This window comes from Neoarius graeffei, chromosome 6 (assembly GCF_027579695.1).
Source record: "Neoarius graeffei isolate fNeoGra1 chromosome 6, fNeoGra1.pri, whole genome shotgun sequence".
Classification (NCBI taxonomy): Eukaryota; Metazoa; Chordata; class Actinopteri; order Siluriformes; family Ariidae; genus Neoarius; species Neoarius graeffei.
This window is the reverse complement of record NC_083574.1, coordinates 59,289,920-59,307,987: the sequence shown is the minus strand read 5'-3', so window position 1 is coordinate 59,307,987 and position 18,068 is coordinate 59,289,920. Positions and strand designations below refer to the sequence as shown.

At 43.8% G+C, this 18,068-nt stretch overlaps 1 protein-coding gene across 1 annotated transcript in view; it reads left to right on the top strand.

Moving 5' to 3' along the window:
* Positions 1-18,068, top strand: part of edc4 (enhancer of mRNA decapping 4) — a 99,171-nt gene that overhangs the window by 30,018 nt on the left and 51,085 nt on the right. Inside the window, exons 8-14 of the mRNA XM_060923937.1 lie at positions 6,993-7,102; positions 8,934-9,017; positions 9,187-9,282; positions 10,170-10,269; positions 15,974-16,154; positions 16,384-16,450; positions 16,644-16,738. Coding sequence (XP_060779920.1) covers positions 6,993-7,102; positions 8,934-9,017; positions 9,187-9,282; positions 10,170-10,269; positions 15,974-16,154; positions 16,384-16,450; positions 16,644-16,738 — 733 coding nt within the window. The remainder of the gene's footprint in view (positions 1-6,992; positions 7,103-8,933; positions 9,018-9,186; positions 9,283-10,169; positions 10,270-15,973; positions 16,155-16,383; positions 16,451-16,643; positions 16,739-18,068) is intronic.

The following is an 18,068-nucleotide window of genomic DNA, read 5'->3' as shown; positions in this document are numbered from 1 at the left end:
ACTTGTATGTGATCCTCAGTATGAACGAAAAGCGACCTAAAAGTGTTCCGCATGCGCATTGCAGGATACGACGACGTCACACGCAGTGAGCATGGCCAGTGTTTACGGAAGTAAAACCGCCCGGTTGCGGTATGACCCATCCAATCTAGCTTGAATAGCTGCATCCCCCCCAAATGGAAATCAGCTCCCTAACCTCTGCGTCCTTCCATTGAGAAGATTCAGAACCTTCACAGCCCGAAGCGTCCCTCGCATTGATGTCATGCGCAGGGGCGCAGATACGTTTTTTGAACTGGGAGGGACAAAAAACTGGGGGGGACAAAGCTGCCAGCAAACCAACCCCAACCCCGATATGCCTGTCAAACTTGTTGTTAGTAACCATAGCAACCAAGCTCGAGCTCGCAACCTGTGCAGTCTGCGCAGCTCAACCAACCGAATATCAGTCTTTTGTTTTATGTGAGTTGTTGCAACTATGTATGTACTGCTGTGCACCTCAATAAACCGAATGGTAATTAGTCTTTTGATTTTTCCGTGAGGTTTGCCTTATGCAAAGAAAGACAGCATAGACGTTTTTTCCTCCCTATAAGTGGGGGGGACCGAGCGAGGTGAATTTAAATCTGGGTGGGACGAGTCCCACCCTCTATCTGCGCCCGTGATTATGCGCCATGTTGTTGTAACTTTTTTTTGAGAGACCCGCCGCCTACTTCAGCGCAGAATAGTGACGTTTGTGGCTTGTTGATGACGTGTAAGTCGGATGAATGCGACCTGGCGGTTCAGACTGAAGTCGCATATGAAAAGAGCGGATAGGAATCGGAATTAGGACCACATATCCAAACGGCCTGGGTCGGATTTGAAAAAATCGGATCTGTGTCGTTCATATTGTCAATAAAAGATCGGCTACAGGTCACATATGGGCGAAAAGATCGGATTTGAGTCACTTCAGCCTGCAGTGTGAACGTAGCCTAATACTCGATCATGCCGACTTGCTGTTTCAAAAAGTAACGCGTCTCATCTCATTATCTCTAGCCGCTTTATCCTTCTACAGGGTCGCAGGCAAGCTGGAGCCTATCCCAGCTGACTACGGGTGAAAGGCGGGGTACACCCTGGACAAGTCGCCAGGTCATCACAGGGCTGACACATAGACACAGACAACCATTCACACTCACACTCACACCTACGGTCAATTTAGAGTCACCAGTTAACCTAACCTGCATGTCTTTGGACTGTGGGGGAAACCGGAGCACCCGGAGGAAACCCACGCGGACACGGGGAGAACATGCAAACTCCACACAGAAAGGCCCTCGCCGGCCACGGGGCTCGAACCCGGACCTTCTTGCTGTGAGGCGACAGCGCTAACCACTACACCACCGTGCCGCCCTAAGTAACGCATCAACGTGCAAAATCAAATTGCAGCTACAGTCAAAGTAAAAAGTACGCAACCCCTTTGGAATTATCTGGTTTTCTGCATGAGTTGATAAGTGATCTGATCTTCATCCAAGTCACAGGTATACAATGAGTTTTTAAAGGGGAACAGAGGGCAATATATAGAGTAAATATAACAATAAAACACACATTAACGAACCTTATTCAAGACTTACAAAAGCTTTTTGTTCTAAGGTTGGAAAGTTATAGTGTCTTGAAAGTAGCTCGAGCAAACTATTTCCGCAGTTTGAACAGCCCGCCATGATATTAATTTTATCCAATCAGAATGCACATTCATTTTCTCTGCGTAACACTCATGACGTATGTATGTGCCCAGTTGTGTTGGCTCATTGAGGTTGGGAATGGCACGTGTGAAATACCCGTTTCTGCCTCTTGCGACGATTTCGCAAGTCCACGGGTGGCGCCTATCTCATTGCAGCAAATAAATTCTGCTGGACTCGTGAGCAACTCCACGTTACATTTTCCGCACGAGCACCACACCGTGTCACCTGCACGCAGACGCTCTGCCCCACGCTCACCATGCCCATGGTCAGCATCAGTCTCATCCTCGCCATCATCCGAGCTTTCTTCTCTTATTTTATCACCGGAGTCGAGAGTACCTCTCCTAGCTATTTTAAGTTCGTTTCTTAAGACAAGGATTTTTTAAGATGTTACCTTGTTGACAGTTTCGGCGAGAATCTTCCGCCTTCTTCAAAACAGTCACCAGATGTGTCCTGGGGGAGCGACCTGACAGCAGGAGGCGTGAACTACCTGTCAAATTGGGCGGGACGTTCACGCCTCCGTAGCGTAACATCAGCTGATAATGGCCCGGTCACACCGCCTGAACTTTGCTGGAGCGTTCCTTGAACGGTAGGGAGGGGGGGGCGAATTTCGACAACGCTCGTCACCGCGCACAAAATGGGAAAAAAATCGAAAACACGGGCATTGGCTTAGCGGTGCACCGCTGAAGCCGGCGTTGCTTTAGCGTTGGTTTAGCGGTAGCGAGCGTTGGTTTAGCGGTGACGCGAGCGTTGGTATAGCGGCGTTCTGTGCATGCGGGCTTTGGCTCGGCGGGGGTATAAAGTTGGTTTAGCACCAATCATAGCAAGTCTTTCAGCATCCATGGTGATACAGTTTTACTGTAACTTTGAGCAAATTCGATATAGATGAGGTCTGAACTCAACGGCAGCTCGATTCCAAATGAGCTCCTGGTCCATTTCTCCCCGTATTTATAGCCAAATTCTGGTCCCGCTCCGACACCTCTGTACCAACGCCAAACCAAAGTTCATCGCCGCCATGGATAGCTGCTTCAACGCCCGACACCGTTCCAGCAACCCCGTGTCCGCTCGTAAAACGCTTACAACCGCTCCACTGAAGTTTGTGCAACGTTTAATCGCCGCCCGGGCAACGCTGGCGAAGCAGCGGTGGTCCAGTGTTCAAGATTTCTGCGTTGGCCTAGCGGACCCAAGCGTCCACGAACTTGCGTCTAGCGGTGCCAAACTTTGACTGGGCGTCGGTGGAGCGGGGGTGAACTTTGCCGGGGCGGAAAATTGCCCCCTCCTCACCGCTCGCAATATTTTGTGCAGCTCAAAACTTTCGGAGCGGTAGGAGGGCCCCTCGAGAAACATCAGCGGTGGCCGAGCGTATACGGCGTTGCTTTAACGGGGGCCAACTTTTGTTAAACGGTGGTGAACGGTTACGAGCGGTGATGAATTTTTTTCACCGCTCCAGGAACGCTCCAGCAAAGTTCGGGCGGTGTGACCGGGCTATTAGGCACGTCACCACTCGACATCTGGTGACTGTTTTGAAGAAGGCGGAAGATTCTCGCCGAAACTGTCAACAAGGTAACATCTTAAAAACTCCTTGTCTTCAGAAACGAACTTAAAATAGCTTTAATAGTTAGACATAATGAACTTCCACCACATAGTACCTCTCCTAGGTTCAAACTGGTACCCTTCTAAGCCATAGCCTGCTTGCAGTGTGTCTTGCGGGATCTCTTCGTATGATTCGACAGAGCTGTCGCTTTCACTTGATGCACCCGACGCCATGATTACACGCTTCTCTCTATTTCGGAGAGTTCTGCTAGTGCAGTGGGTAGCGCTGACGTCACGGTCTTTTAAAAATGGCGACTCTTGTGCGGTTTAGCGTATAAAGTATTATATTTACAATTACCAAGATATTTCGTTGTTTTCTAGTATATAAATTTGATAGAATACTTAAGAATACGTTACTTTGTCACATCAGCAACTGTATTGGCCCTTTTCCACTACCCTTTTTCAGCTCACTTCAGCTCGCTTCAGCTCACTTCAGCCCGACACGGCTCGCGTTTCGACTACCAAAAACCAGCACGACTCAGCTCGCTTCAGCCCTGCTTAGCCCCTAAAACTCGCACCGTTTTGGAGTGGGGCTGAAGCGAGCCAAGCCGTGCCGAGTGAGGTTGGGGGCGTGAGCAGACACTCCCCTGTGCACTGATTGGTGAGGAGGAGTGTCCTCACATGCCCACACACGCCCCGCGAGCACGCTGGGATCTGTAAACACCGCAAACCCGGAAGGAGAATAATTACGAATTACGAGAATTTCTGAAGCCTTATGCGCCTCGCCTCATCTATACGCTTTTGCCAGTATCTGTCCGCGTTGTCGGTGACAACAAGCCACAGCACCAAGACCAGCAACACTAACGACTCCATGTCCTCCATGTTTATTGTTTACTATTCGGGTCGTGAGACTACCGCTTAAAAGACCACTAGGATACTGTACATGGCTCTTCCTGTCACCGTTGCAACCTCTGAGCGCTCATTCGTATGCCCTTCAAATAATGTGCGCAGTAGGCTATTGATGTTTTATTATGAGCCATGTACAGTATCCTAATGTTTTTTGTTTCTGAGTTACATGTTCGTTTGAAGGACTTCGTTTTTGTAGCCTAGTACAGTGACATACAGAGCATCGTGGACGAGTTCGCGGAGCGCAAGGCTCGTCGTATGCCCTTCAAATAATGCGCGCAGTAGGCTATTGATGTTTTATTATGAGCCATGTACAGTATGTCGCCGAATGTTTTTTTGTTTGAGTTACATGTTCGTTTGAAGGACTTAATGTACAAAATAACATAGTTGCACCCCGTAGTGTTGAAATTGGTAAACACAGTGCATTCAGTGAGGTTTGCACCGCCCTCCTTTTATTTCTGACTCTTCCTGTCACCGTTGCAACCTCTGAGCGCTCATTCGTATGCCCTTCAAATAATGTGCGCAGTATAGGCTATTGATGTTTTATTATGAGCCATGTACAGTATCCTAATGTTTTTTGTTTCTGAGTTACATGTTCGTTTGAAGGACTTCGTTTTTGTAGCCTAAAATGATGTTATGATAAGCTTTAATAAAGGGCCCAGTCATTTGCCCCGCCCCCGGCCCGGCTCTGACTTGTTCCGCCACTGTCACTGATGTCACTGTTTGCGCTGCTTAACGACATCACGTGACGTCCACCCACTTTCGCTAATTCCACCCAATGTGTCCACCCACTTCCAGCCAGCACGGTTCAGCGCGGTTGTAGTCGAAATGCAACTCCAACAGCCCCACTCAGCTCGACTCGGCACGGCACGGCTCAGCCGCGTTGGTAGTGGAAAAGCGGCATATGTTATGTTTGGTACCCCTTTAAGCCAATAACACACACAATTCTACTTTTTCATGACAAATGCATTCAACGTTCACAGTCGTGGTGGAAAAAGTAAGTGAACCTTCGGATTTAATAACTGGTTGACCCTCCTTTGGCAGCAGTGACCTCAACCAGGCGCTTCCTGTAACTGCGGATCAGACCTGCACATCGTACAGGGGGAGTTTTAGCCCGTTCTTCCCTGCAGAACTGCCTTCACTCTTCGATATTCTTGGGTTGTCTTGTGTGTGTGACTGTCTTCAAGTCATTCCACAGCATCTCAGTAGGATTGAGATCTGGGCTCTGACTAGGCCGTTCCAAAAGGTGGATTTTGTTCTTCTGAAACCATTGTGCTGTGGATTTGCTGCGATGTTTGGGGTCCTTGTCCTGTTGCATCACCCAGCCTCTTCTGAGCTTCAGTTGACGGACAGACACCCTCACATTATCCTGGAGAATTTGTTGATAAATTTGGGAATTCTTTTCCCCCTCAATGATGGCAAGCTGTCCAGGCCCAGATCATGATGTTCCCTCCACCATACTTTACTGTCGGGATGATGTTTCGATGTTGATCCGCAGTGCCCTTTTTACGCCAAATGGAGTTCGGCTTGTTCCTCCCAAATAGTTCAATTTTGGTTTCATCACTCCACAAAACATTTTCCCAGTACCATTGTGGAGTGTCCAAGTGCGCGTTTGCAAAATTCAGGTGTGCAGCAATGTTCTCTTTTTTTTTTTTTTTTTTTTTTTTTTTGACAGCAGTGGCTTCCTTCTTGGTGTCCTGCCATGGACTCCTTTCTTGTTCAGCGTTTTGCGTATTGTTGAGTCATGAACAGAAATGTTAGCTGGTTCTAATGACTTCTTCAAGTCTTTCGCAGTCACTCTAGAGTTCTTCTTTACCTCATTAATGATTTTGTGTTGTGCTATTGGGGTCATCTTGGCGGGGCGCCCATTTCTAGGCAGAGTAGCCACGATACCTAATCGTCTCCATTTATAGACAACTTGCCTGACGGTCGACTGATCTTTGAGATGACTTTGTAACCCTTTCCAGCCTTATGCAAGGTAACAATTCTTGATCTTGGGTCTTCAGATAGCTCATTTGTGCGAGGCATGATTCCCATCTGGATACGCTTCTTGTCAAAAGTTCAAACTCAAACTTTTCAGGGGTTCTTATCAATCAAAGTAATTCTAGGCCACACCTTTGAACTCGTTTCATGAAATGGAACCCGGGCGTGCTAAATTCTGACTGCAATGAGCTTTTTAAAAAGTCATGAGCTGAGGGTTCGCTTGCTTTTTCCAACCTTCAGTTTCACAGTTTGAATGATTTTATTCAATATGGTCAAACATGGGGCGGCACGGTGGTGTAGTGGTTAGCGCTGTCGCCTCACAGCAAGAAGGTCCGGGTTCGAGCCCCGGGGCCAGCGAAGGCCTTTCTGTATGGAGTTTGCATGTTCTCCCCGTGTCCGCGTGGGTTTCCTCCGGGTGCTCCGGTTTCCCCCACAGTCCAAAGACATGCAGGTTAGGTTAACTGGTGACTCTAAATTGACGGTAGGTGTGAATGTGAGTGTGAATGGTTGTCTGTGTCTATGTGTCAGCCCTGTGATGACCTGGCGACTTGTCCAGGGTGTACCTCGCCTTTCGCCCGTGGTCAGCTGGGATAGGCTCCAGCTTGCCTGCGACCCTGTAGAACAGGATAAAGTGGCTACAGATAATGAGATGGTCAAACATTCTTTGAAAATCTGTGTGTCTTTTAGTGATCGGAGACTGTCTTTGTTCATTATTGTGACTTGCATGAAGATATGACCATGTTTTCGACGTAAATATAGAAAATTCCAAGGGGTTCACAAACTTTTTTTTTTTTTACACTTTGACTGTATTTCATAAGAATTTTAACATGCATGTCAGAACAATGCTGTTCTTGCTCTGCTTTTGTACAGCGTATCAGCGAGGGAGCTCTGTCTCCAGATGGCACCGTCCTCGCCACAGCCAGTCACGACGGCTATGTCAAATTCTGGCAGATCTACATTGAAGGACAGGACCAACCAAGGTATGCATAATACCTCTTTGAGCACACTGATGTTTTTCTTGGCAGACATATTGTTTTAATTAGTTAATTGTGGTGTTGGTAGTAGTGCTGGTGTTGTCCGTCTTTAAATCAGGAATGGCTTTATTTGTTTTTTCCGTTGCTTGTAGGGCTTTATTTATTTATTTATTTATTTATTTATAAATAAAATCCTCTGCTGGCCGAAAGGGGGATTATGTCGTGGCGATATCCATCCGTCCCGCGAAGGGTACTCGCCTTCTGAAATCAACTCCTCTCACAATTTTTGGAGGAATTTCATGAAACTTGGCAGGATTCTTTGTTATATGTCAGTCGTACGCATATTGCAATTTTGTTCAGTTCAGTCACATTTTACCGGAGTTACAGCGCTTGATTAACAAAATTTATAATTTGACAATTTCATGAGGTTTTTTTTTTTTCCCCCCCCTTCCCTTCTGGAATCAACTCCTCTCTCAATTTGTGGAGGAATTTCACCAAACTTGGCAAAAGGCCTTGTTATATGTCTGTACTACGCATCCTGTAATTTAATTAAATTGGGTCACATTTTACTAGAGTTACGGCCCTTGATTGTACTTTCACAGCTTCATGAAGGTGTGCTCGCCTTCTGACATCAACTCCTCTCACAATTTTTGGACAAATTTCTCGAAGCTTGGCAAAAGGCCTTATGTGACGCTAATACGCATATTGTGATTTAATTTTGTTGGTGAAAAATCTTTCTAGAGTTTTGACCCTTGATTTAAATAACTTTGACACAGTTTGTGGAGGAATTTCACCAGACTTGGCAAAAGGCCTTGTTATATGACACATACACTACCGTTCAAAAGTTTGGGGTCACTTTGAAATTTTCTTATTTTTGAAAGAAAAGCACTGTTCTTTTCAATGAAGATCACTTTAAACTAATCAGAAATCCACTCTATACATTGCTAATGTGGTAAATGACTATTCTAGCTGCAAATGTCTGGTTTTTGGTGCAATATCTCCATAGGTGTATAAACGCCCATTTCCAGCAACTCTCACTCCAGTGTTCTGATGGTACAATGTGTTTGCTCATTGCCTCAGAAGGCTAATGGATGATTAGAAAACCCTTGTACAATCATGTTAGCACAGCTGAAAACAGTTGAGCTCTTTAGAGAAGCTATAAAACTGACCTTCCTTTGAGCAGATTGAGTTTCTGGAGCATCACATTTGTGGGGTCGATTAAATGCTCAAAATGGCCAGAAAAATGTCTTGACTATATTTTCTATTCATTTTACAACTTATGGTGGTAAATAAAAGTGTGACTTTTCATGGAAAACACAAAATTGTCTGGGTGACCCCAAACTTTTGAATGGTAGTGTATACGCATATTGAAATTTCGTTTAATTTGGCCAGTTATGCCCTTTTTAATTATTAACAAACTTGTACTTTGGCAATTTCATCAAGGTGTGCTTGCTTTCTGAAATCAACTTTCCTTACAATTTTTATTATCTCCCACTGGCTGAAGGGTCCGAAGAGGGATTATGTCATGGCAATGTCCGTTCCGGGAAGGGTACTCGCCTTCTGAAATCAACTGCTCTCTCAATTTTTGGAGGAATTTCACGAAACTTGTCAGAATGCTTTGTTGTTATATTAATACGCATGTTGTAATTTTGTTCAATTCGGTCGCATTTGACCAGAGTTATGGCCTAGTTGCCACTAGGGGATATTGTGCTCCTTGTTTTTTCATGTTGCTTGTGTAAGGATTGTTTGGGTATCGTGGATGTCTTCTGCCATTCTAAAGGATCAGTCTGTACTTCAGTCTCTTGCGATTTTTCAAATAAACTGTTTTGACCTGCAGATGTCTTCATGAGTGGCAGCCACATAACGGAAGGCCTCTCTCCTGCCTCCTTTTCTGTGACAACCATAAGAGGCAGGACCCGGAGTGAGTAACCATACGGTCCTTTCACAAGCAGGACCTGCAAATCCTGAATAAAACCTGCTACTGCAAATTATTTTGAACGCGGAAGCAGGGATTACGATTGAGATTAAGGTCCGAGATCCTCCGGTTTGCGTTTTGTAGTTGCTAATTTGTTCTCTCTTGTGCCCCGTAGAGTGCCTTTCTGGCGATTCTTAATCACAGGAGCAGATCAGAACCAGGAGCTGAAGATGTGGTGCACGGTCTCGTGGACCTGTCTACAGACGATCAAGTGCGTTCTTTTCCTTTAACCCGAGTGTTTGATCTAATATACCCATCTTCAAATCAAAACGTATTGATCTCATTTGGATCAGGAAGGGTTAAAGTGCCATTCCACCATTGGATGTATTTTTGTGGCATAAAATACAATATATTTTATGACAACATGACTAGACAGAGAAATCTTTTAGCTTCAAAATGATATATCAAACATAATTTTTTGACAACGACAAGTATATTAATTTTGCGACCAAAGTCACCTACCCTTTTAATTTCCGCGCGGTAGTGAAACGTGATGTCATCGGCAGGTTCCCCTTCTTGTGTACCACGTCACGTGTGACGTGGCACAGATTATCAGCAATGGCGGATAGAACGCGATTGTCAGCTTCGGAAAAGAAGCGAAGGAAAATAGCAAGTGATGCCCAAAGGAGACGGTCAATGGTGAATATCGGCACAGCAATCGACAAGTGGAAATCGCGTTCTGTCCGCCATTGCTGATAATCTGTGCCACGTCACACATGACGTGGTACACAAGAAGGGGAACCTGCCGATGACATCACGTTTCACTACCGCGCAGAAATTAAAAGGGTAGGTGACTTTGGTCGCAAAATTAATATACTTGTCGTTGTCAAAAAATTATGTTTTGATATATCATTTTGAAGCTAAAAGATTTCTCTGTCTAGTCATGTTGTCATAAAATATATTGTATTTTATGCCAAAGAATACATCCAATGGTGGAATGGCACTTTAAGATATTTGCTCGTCCTATTGCTGTCCAAATCCTTTTTTTTGTTTTTGTACAAGACCTAAAATGCTTCAAAACACGTTTGTTATAAAATGCAAGACTTGTGCACAGACGTCATGAATATTCTCACCTAGCTCCGTTATGTTGCCTTACAGGTTTAGTCCGGACCCGGCAAACTCGAATGTCCTACCCAGTCTGAAAGCCAGTCTGGACCTGTCTGCCGAGTGCCTCATCTTAACAGATGTGCAGAGAAAGGTCTGACCTTGTCCTTATCCATTATTCACGCACTTCTGCAAAAAGACTTGTGTTAACACACTGCAAAAAATGGCCTTTCAAAAATAAGAAATAAAAGATTAAAACAAAGCATATTTGCTTGAATCAGGTGAAAAAAAATAAATCTGCCAATGGAACTCGTCAAATTTGATTTGGCAAGATTTCTTAAAGCAAGATGAAAAATCTAACCTGCTTTTAGATGAAATAATTCCAAAATAAGATTGGGGAACTTATTATGCGAGATCTGATTAACTCAAAATAGTTCTTATAACAAGATCGTACCTCTTACATTTAGCCATTCAAGTCATTTTTATTTATTTCATTTTAAGGGTATTTCACTTAAATTCATGACAAAGTCTTAGCAGTAAAAACTGAATTTAAGTTAAATATACTAATATTAGGATTGTTAAATTCTACAACTAAGCATTGCTAGCTTAAAAGATTCTCCTTTTGTGATCTGTAATTAGTAAAATACTCTAGATATGAGACCAGAGACTATCTTGAATCAAGTTGACGACACGTGTAGCATTGCAACAAGTTTATTTTTTATTTTTTCCCCATTTCAACATTCAAACATTAAAACATCTCTTAAGATTCCACTTCCCCAGGACCTCAGGCACCCAAAAAAAAAGTCTACGCGCTTTTTTTTTTTTTTCCACCTTTATTGGATAGGACAGTGTAGAGACAGGAAACAAGCAGGAGAGAGAGACGGGGAGGGATCGGGAAATGACCTCGGGTCGGAATCGAACCCGGGTCCCCGGATTTATGGTATGGTGCCTTAGCCACCTGAGCCACGACACCCCAAAGTCTATGGGGGCACTGACTATTCATGTGTACGAGGGGTTTACAAGATCAGGCACAAAAAAACAAACCAAGTTAAATTTATATAGCGCCTTTCAAAAAACCCAAGGACGCTTTACAATTATAGACAAGAAAAGAAAAAAAAATAAATAAAAATATAATAAGTAAAAAGTCCACCAAGTAGGGGTCAGGATGTAATTCCCGTGGTGTAGCAGCCACAGTCCCACCAAAAGGCGCACGAAAACAAGTCCCACATCTCCAGCACCGCTGCCGTGACGCCGTCAGCAACATCGCTCGAACACCACGCCGTGGATCCACACAGCGAGCAGAGAAGCTCCGCCACGCAGAGCGCTGGTGTGTCCCAAACCGCCTGCACAGCCGCCGCGACGCCACCGAGCAACATCGCTCGGAACATCACGCCAAGCGTTAAAGCACAGAGCGCTGGACAACCACGATGTAAATTGAGCAACGAGCTCACTGCAGTCCACAGCTGGGCGTGCAGGCATCGCCCACAGTGAACCAAGGCCTGGAGGGAACCGACGCCCCAAACTGGGTCCGGAGCTACACCACAACCGGCGGACAAAACACTCAAACACCAAACACACAGGAAAAAAAAAAATAGAAAAAGAAATAAAATAAGAGCTCCGGTGAGAAGCGGCAGCCAGAATGCGCACAAGGAAAAAAAACACTGAACTTACAGCATTCCAAAAAGACCTCACTAAAACGCCCTCCACTCACTCATAGCCTTTTTGAAGGCACTTGTCTGGTCTAGAGTCTGTACAGCATCTAGAAGGACCTCACTCTGAATGACTGAGAAAACAGTCGCAGTAAACTTCGGATCTGTAAGGTGGAGTTGAATATAATGCAAGATTCAAAGATTTCAGTAAAGTACATTTATTCCCAAAACAAGCATACTTTTTTTCTTGAAACAAGATGAACCGCATTTGACAAATGTCCAAAATGTACTTACTTGTTTTTAAAAAAAACTTGTTTTATTTTCAAAGGTGCTCCAAATAAGACCTTTTCAAGACATTTTGTCTATAGACCCCTTCGCATGTTTGTAAACAAACCGACCGTTGCCAGGATGCGCGCGCAGCCTGGACCCAGAAGCAATGGCGCTGCCCATAGACCGGCATTATGAGCTGTCAGATTATGCAAAACAATTGTCGTTACAAGATCGAGAATGCTACATAAATAAGTTAACTCTAACAAGTGGACATCGCCTACCGGATCCGTATTTAATTAAAGAGTGGACGGACGATGTTAGTAAGTTCCCTGGTATACAATGGCCAGATATATACTCGTACCTTATTGACCAGACTTCAGTGTACACCCACGAAAAACTTCGTGCCTACAAGTCTTTAGACGCATATGATTGTTATGTGCGGGCATGTACAACTTGATTAACAATGGGACATTCATATTCATTTTGTTTTAATCAAATTATGCCAGTGATGTGATGGCAATGTGGCTTTAGCTACAACAGCAAATCCCAACACTAAACAGCAATTTGCAGGAGGTAATGGCATGAAAGGAATGATAGTGTAAAGAGTGCAGCTAAGAGAAATCAGAGCTGCGTAAAAAGCGAGAGGCAGAGAGCAGAAATGAAGCTGAACGGGGCGGGAGCTACTGTAGGTTAGAGCAGTCAACGCAAGTTGGCATTTAGAGTGAGTGCACACAATTTTACCTTTCCATCCTTGCTTTAAAATTGTGATTTTCGGCATACACAAATAATGATGACACAAAATCTGGACTGCTTGAGTCAAGCGAGACCTCTCCTACAAACAAAACTGCATGCAAAGCTAAGTTAACATGCTAACAATATTCATTACATTGTGTAACTATGACCCAGCTAATCAGACAAACGCTACCAAAGTATTTTGCTACATCAATAAACGAAGACTAGAAAGAATAAAAAAAAAAGAAAGATTTAATAAATAGCCTGATCTTACCTATGATGAAGTGGGCGCTGCAAACCCGCGCATTTTTGATGGTGCTTTCATCCCAGTCTACACGTTTAATGGCTTGTAGTCATAGACGTCGGCGATTTTTTTTTGGAATGAGTGAGATCCTGCTGGAATTCTGAACATTTTAACCCCATCACTGCTACGATTCTGACACCCAAAAACACAACAACTAGGCATTTCTGAGTCTTTTTTGGGTCCAGGCTGCGCGCGCAATTTCCGCTTACGTATGAATGACGTTTACTGCGAAGGGGTCTTTAGACCCTTTTCAGTCACGTGACCTTCGTAAACGCGACCACCATTTTGGACATGTAGCGGACTTCGGCTCGAATTGGTTTGAATGCGAGGAAGGCGACAAACGGAGAACATACAAGAAAAAGGAGCGAGATGCAGAAAACACCTTCGCTATCCAGCGACGTAGGGCATTTCCAGGGCGAGCAGAGGGAGAAATAACAGTAACGACACATTAGCAACGCCGTACAGAAATAACAGTTTATGGCACAGACCCTTTCGGTTCTCGCTCATCTAGCTGCTACAATGGCTGCTTAGACTGCAACAATAATACCTAACACACATTTAAGTATCCGTCGTAAAGACGCGAAACTCGTCGAGTGACGAGTGTGTTCATTGATAAGCTAACACAATCTAAAAGTAGACATACCATCGCACTGCCCTGGCGCTGTGTACAGTTTACCTTCTATGGTTTGTGCACTCACTATTTGCCATTACTTTCTCCAACCGTTGTTACAGATTACAGGGAACGGCCTGGATTTAAGAGACAAATACATGTTCCTCTTATTTTGAACACTTATTTGTAGGCAGTGCTTAATTTGTAGGCAGTGCTTAATTTGTAAAGTGGGAGGTCCCGGAGCGCAGAGGATGAGCGGCTCCGGAGTGGGGAAAAAAGAGGAGAGGAGAGGGGAGGGGGGCGCAGCGCTGCGCTTCTGGGCATGTTTTGTAATAACACTGCAAATTAAGTTCATCTGCAGATATTTTGTGGATGTCGTTTCATGAGAGAAATCACCAACAAGACAGATATCAAAATCAGACATTAACACTAAATAAACTTGGGGCAATTCCATGTAAATGTCAACCTCACCATGCAAAAATAAAGCAACATGTAATACATCAAAACCACTCCCAGAGATATCACCTAGGCCTGTATTTTACAGATGTGAATAAGTTGAACCAATTTGTAACCAACCTAATATGTCACTGTCAGTCTTTCTTTCTTATAATGTAAACCCCAAGCTAAAATCAACTTTGATCATGTACAATTCTATATTATTGCCACAAGCCACAGAAATGTATGCTAAAATCCACAAAACAGCAAAACAATAGCCATCCTAAATATTATTTAAGAACTTTGATAGTTTTAGCTGATATTTAGAGAGTTTTTCAAAGGGTTATGGTGGTTAAATTGCTGATTTTCTAAACATATGCCATGTCTATTTCAGACGCGTCACATCCATAACGGAATTTCGTCACATCCATAACGCTGACTTTTCCTTCCGAAACTCTGCATGAAATGCAAAATATTTTAAACAAAGATTTTTTAATATTCACCTTGGACCCCTCTATCAAATGGATATCTCCATTTCGACATTAGGTTTACAATTTCACAGAGTTTGATAAAAATGTACAGTCACCCAAGAAAAGTGATACTTTTTCTGTCACATCCATAACGCATCTTTTATTGGCATTTTCTGGCATGCCCTAGATGTACTATGGGAATTGTTCTTGTTCTATCACTTCTCCAGTATGGTACAGCCTTAAAATATGCAACACCTGTTTAAATACTGGGAGACAATAAAACATGCACTGGGTCATTTGTTGCCATTTTGAGTTCAAGTGTCACGTCCATAACGCTGGAATTTCTCCTTGCATTTTTTAAATTTAATTATTTGTTGTTGTTTTTTTGTTTTTGTTACATAGTCAAAAGAGGTGTCGGATCACCGGATCCAGTGTAAATAGCTGCCGGAGCCAACGCCCGAGGTTCCGGAGCACGCTCCGGCTTGCTCCCCCTCAAATTAAGCACTGTTTGTAGAACACTGCCTCTGATCTGTCCTACAGTCTACCAACAGCAAAGGAACACAACGCTAGCTAATGTCGTTAGCGAATAGCTACTACAGGAGAACAAAGAGGTTACAATGGGTTATTTTAGCCTATTTGGTTACACACTCGCCGCCACAGAATGTTAACAGCAATGTAATGCCTTTTCTGGCTAATTTTATTCGTCTTACCTCCAACAAAGTGGTCACTGCACAAGCGCTGGTATGCCGCTATCCATCTTCTCCGTCGGTCAGCATCTACCGGGATCCAATAAAATGATAACCCTTGCCTTGTTTGTTGATGGTTACTACATCCAGGTGCACAACTATATAGTGGCATGATGGAAGTCTTGCTGAAAATAAACACTTTCTTTGCTGCCGTTCCTCAATGCTGGCTGTGGTAAACTACTGGTAGTACACGTCCAAAATGGCGGCCGCGTTTGTCGTGACGTCACGTGAAAAGGGTCCATACGAGATTTTCAAGATGGACTGTCTAAAAACTAGCCTTTCTAGCTAAATGAGGTTTTGCTTGTTGGGCAATTATGTCTTATAATAAGGGTGGCTAGATGTTTTGACTTGAAAATAGACAAATAAACTTCCTAAGATTTTTATTTTTTGCAGTGCACAGCAGCTGACAAATAGCCTGGAATCCCTGTACTGAAATAACAAAATGATAAAGCAAAATGATGCAAAAAAAACAAGTGAAATGCTGATAAAATTGGTCTTGGGTTTTTAATTCTAGGAATGTGAGCGTTTTTAGCGTTTGAGTAGCAGCCAGTTATTGCTCCTACTAAATTTACATTAGATTTAGACTAGACTTAAGCACGACCTGCTCTACCGATCGGCCCTCTGACTGCGTATGTTGTGCAGGTCCTGTATGTGATGGAGCTCCTTCAAGATCAGGAGAAAGGCCATGCTAGCTTTATGGCAGTCTCTGAGTTCTTGCTCACTCACCCTGTTCTGAGCTTTGGCGTCCAGGATGTCAGTCACGCTCGCTTGCGCCACACTGAAGTCCTCCCTCCAGACGAAGAGAGCGAAAGCATGACCACAGGTTCACACTCTCTCTCTTTTCATTGTTTCCTCTCACTTTATCGTAATGTTAGTGCAACTGTTAACTGGATTCAGCGAAGTTATAATTATGTCATGCTTCGCTAGCTTAAAAGCTTTTTGTATGAAGGATTATTTCTTTTCAGGCTCAAAAGAAAATCTTTCCATGTTATTTAACGCATCAGATATTTTTATACCTGCTATATTAGTAAAACCATTTTTCTTTCCGACAGAGGGAAGCCAGGGACCTTTGGAGTCGAAATCTGGAATCCAGATCAAGCTTTACTGTGTGCATACAAAGTGAGCTGATTAGATTGGCCTTTATTTCGACAGAAAGCCATGCAAATGATACCATTTAGATTTGGGCGCTTACTTTCTGTGCAATTTTTTTATGAGTCTGTTCTACCCAGGGCTTCAGCATGCATTCACAAATATTAATTGCATACTGAGTTATAAAATGTTGACTGTGTTCTGCCTGGTTTCCATCCCACAGGTCCCTTCAGGATGTACAGATCTGGTTCCAGCCCAACCAGGGTGCTGCAGCCTCCCTGTTTTTGCCTACATGCTCTGGCTCCCAGGACGGCTTTGGTATTACTGCAGATTAATGTGCACGTTCTGTTACTTTTCTCCTGGCTCGAACTACTAATCTCTCTAATACCTGAGCCGAGTGGAGCTCAGTTTCATGATTTTTCTGCTCTCTTTCTGTGTGTGTGTAAATGAGGGTGGCTACTATGTATTTGGGTCATTATACCCCCACTCCAAAGGAGGGGGGTCTACTGGTTTACCTCCGTCCATCTGTCCGAATCACCCTTTTTCTCAGCAACCACAAGTCATAGCCACTTGGTACCGAGCTTCAGCTTGGGGTTCTATACCGTTTTCAGGTCTGTCGCTCATCAACTTCCTGTTTACCAACCGAATGTATTTACGAAATATATAGCGTAGATTTACAAAATCTTCGTATCACTTTTCTCAGCAACTCCAAGTCACAACTGCTTGATATTTGGTACCGAGCTTCAGCTTGGGGTTCTATATCGTGTATACCGTTTTCAGGTCTGTCGCACGTCGACTTCCTGTTTAGCAACTGAACGTATTTATGAAACGTATAGCGTGGATTTACAAAATCTTCGTATCACTTTTCTCAGCAACTCCAAATCACAACTGCTTGATATTTGGTACCGAGCTTCAGCTTGGGGTTCTATACCGTTTTCAGGTCTGTCGCTCATCAACTTCCTGTTTACCGACCGAATGTATTTACGAAATATATAGCGTAGATTTACAAAATCTTCGTATCACTTTTCTCAGCAACTCCAAGTCACAACTGCTTGATATTTGGTACCGAGCTTCAGCTTGGGGTTCTATACCGTGTATACCGTTTTCAGGTCTGTCGCACGTCGACTTCCTGTTTACCGACTGAACGCATTTACGAAACCTATAGCGTGGATTTACAAAATCTTCTTATCACTTTTCTCAGCAACTCCAAATCTCAACTGCTTGATATTTGGTACCGAGTTTCAGCTTGGGGTTCTATATCGTGTATACCGTTTTCAGGTCTGTCGCTCATCAACTTCCTGTTTACCGACCGAATGTATTTACGAAATATATAGCGTAGATTTACAAAATCTTCGTATCACTTTTCTCAGCAACTCCAAGTCACAACTGCTTGATATTTGGTACCGAGCTTCAGCTTGGGGTTCTATACCGTGTATACCGTTTTCAGGTCTGTCGCACGTCGACTTCCTGTTTACCGACTGAACGCATTTACGAAACCTATAGCGTGGATTTACAAAATCTTCTTATCACTTTTCTCAGCAACTCCAAATCTCAACTGCTTGATATTTGGTACCGAGTTTCAGCTTGGGGTTCTATATCGTGTATACCGTTTTCAGGTCTGTCGCACGTCGACTTCCTGTTTACCGAC